The 1,601-nt window shown below is 64.9% G+C and overlaps 1 protein-coding gene across 1 annotated transcript in view; it reads left to right on the forward strand.

The window, feature by feature from the left end:
- Nucleotides 1-1,601, forward strand: part of DNAH17 (dynein, axonemal, heavy chain 17) — a 76,281-nt gene that overhangs the window by 61,633 nt on the left and 13,047 nt on the right. Inside the window, 3 exon segments of the mRNA XM_014531725.1 lie at nt 6-217; nt 327-562; nt 969-1,070. Of these exon segments, the coding sequence (XP_014387211.1) occupies nt 6-217; nt 327-562; nt 969-1,070 (550 nt within the window).

The following is a 1,601-nucleotide window of genomic DNA, read 5'->3' on the forward strand; positions in this document are numbered from 1 at the left end:
CCCCGCGGACCTGGGTCCCCTCAGGCTGGTGGGAGGCCTGGCGTCCGAGAACGTCCGCTGGGCGGAGTCGGTGCAGAACTTCAGGTCCCAGGGGGTCACGCTGTGCGGGGACGTGCTGCTCATCTCGGCCTTCGTCTCCTACGTGGGCTACTTCACCAAGAAGTACCGGAACGAGCTGATGGACAAGTTCTGGGTCCCCTACATCAACAAGTTAAAGGTACGAGGCCCGCGGCCCGGGAAACCCGCACCCGCCGTCTGACGGCAGAAGCCCTGGGACCTGGACAGCGGGCGCCTCCCAAAGGCACTGAGGCTGCACCTCCCGGCAGGTCCCCATCCCCATCACGGAGGGTCTGGACCCCTTGAGCCTGCTCACCGACGACGCGGGTGTGGCCACGTGGAACAACCAGGGGCTCCCCAGCGACCGCATGTCCACGGAGAACGCCACCATCCTGTGCAACACGGAGCGCTGGCCGCTCATCGTGGACGCCCAGCTGCAGGGCATCAAGTGGATCAGGAACAAGTTCGGCAGCGATCTGAAGGCCATCCGCCTGGGGCAGAAGAGGTGCCCGCCGCTGGGGGGGAGGGGTTCCGCCTGGGGCAGAAGGGGTGCCCGCTGCTGGGGGGGTGTCTGCCTGGGGCAGAAGGGGTTTCCGCTGCTGGGGGGGTGTCTGCCTGGGGCAGAAGGGGTGCCCGCTGCACCCACGTGAGGGATGGGGGGCCCACACCTCGGCTGTGCTGGGAAATGCACCTTAGGCCGTTGGTGCTCATTAACCCTGCGGACTGACTTTCAAACACAAATACTGGCCCTCGGGTGGGTTTTCTAACATCTGGCCCTGGGCACAGCCCCAGGAGTAAAGACGGAAACTCGGGGCTCCGGGCGGTGAGCAGGGTAGGTGGGGCAGCGTTTGCCTCCATGGCCGACAGTGTCAGCGGCTCCGTCCCTCCCCCGCCGGGGTGACTGACAGGAGCCTAAGACCCCTGGGGAAGGACGGCCGGGCGTGTAACATCGGCGAGACCGTGGACCCCGTGCTGGACCCGCTCCTGGGCAGGAACACGATTAAAAAGGGAAGGTGAGTTTCGGGGTCCCCCTCCATGGGCTGAGAACAGAGCAGGGAGCTCCAGGCGGGCAGCAGGGGTTCCCCCCAAATGCCACCAGGTGTGGGGGATCCCCGCTCAGAGGGGAGACGGGAACCGTGGGCCACATCCCGTCGGGAATAAACACCGTTTCGTCCACGGCGGCCTATGGGGGTGGGGGGCTCACAGCCACGTTTGCTCCATTTCTATGCATTTTGCAAATCTTGAACCTACTTGACTTTTTAGAAATTCAGGTAAAGTTCATACTGGACACGTCCAAGTGGACTGTCTGAACGTGTCCAATTCATTTGGCCTTGAGTGCGTTCCCAGTGCCGCGGGGCTTCCCCCTCCACCTACTCCTGGAACGTTTCCGCGGCCCAGGGGAAGCCCCGCCCCCTCGAGCCCGGCCACTCCTCAGTGGGACCCCCTCTCTCCGGGGCCTTTCGTGTCGGGCTTCTCTCCCTGGGCATCATGTGTCAGGTGCACCCAGGCTGCAGCAGGTGGCCGGGCGGCCCCTCCTTGCGGCC

Source organism: Myotis brandtii, unplaced genomic scaffold, assembly GCF_000412655.1.
Source record: "Myotis brandtii unplaced genomic scaffold, ASM41265v1 scaffold825, whole genome shotgun sequence".
Classification (NCBI taxonomy): Eukaryota; Metazoa; Chordata; class Mammalia; order Chiroptera; family Vespertilionidae; genus Myotis; species Myotis brandtii.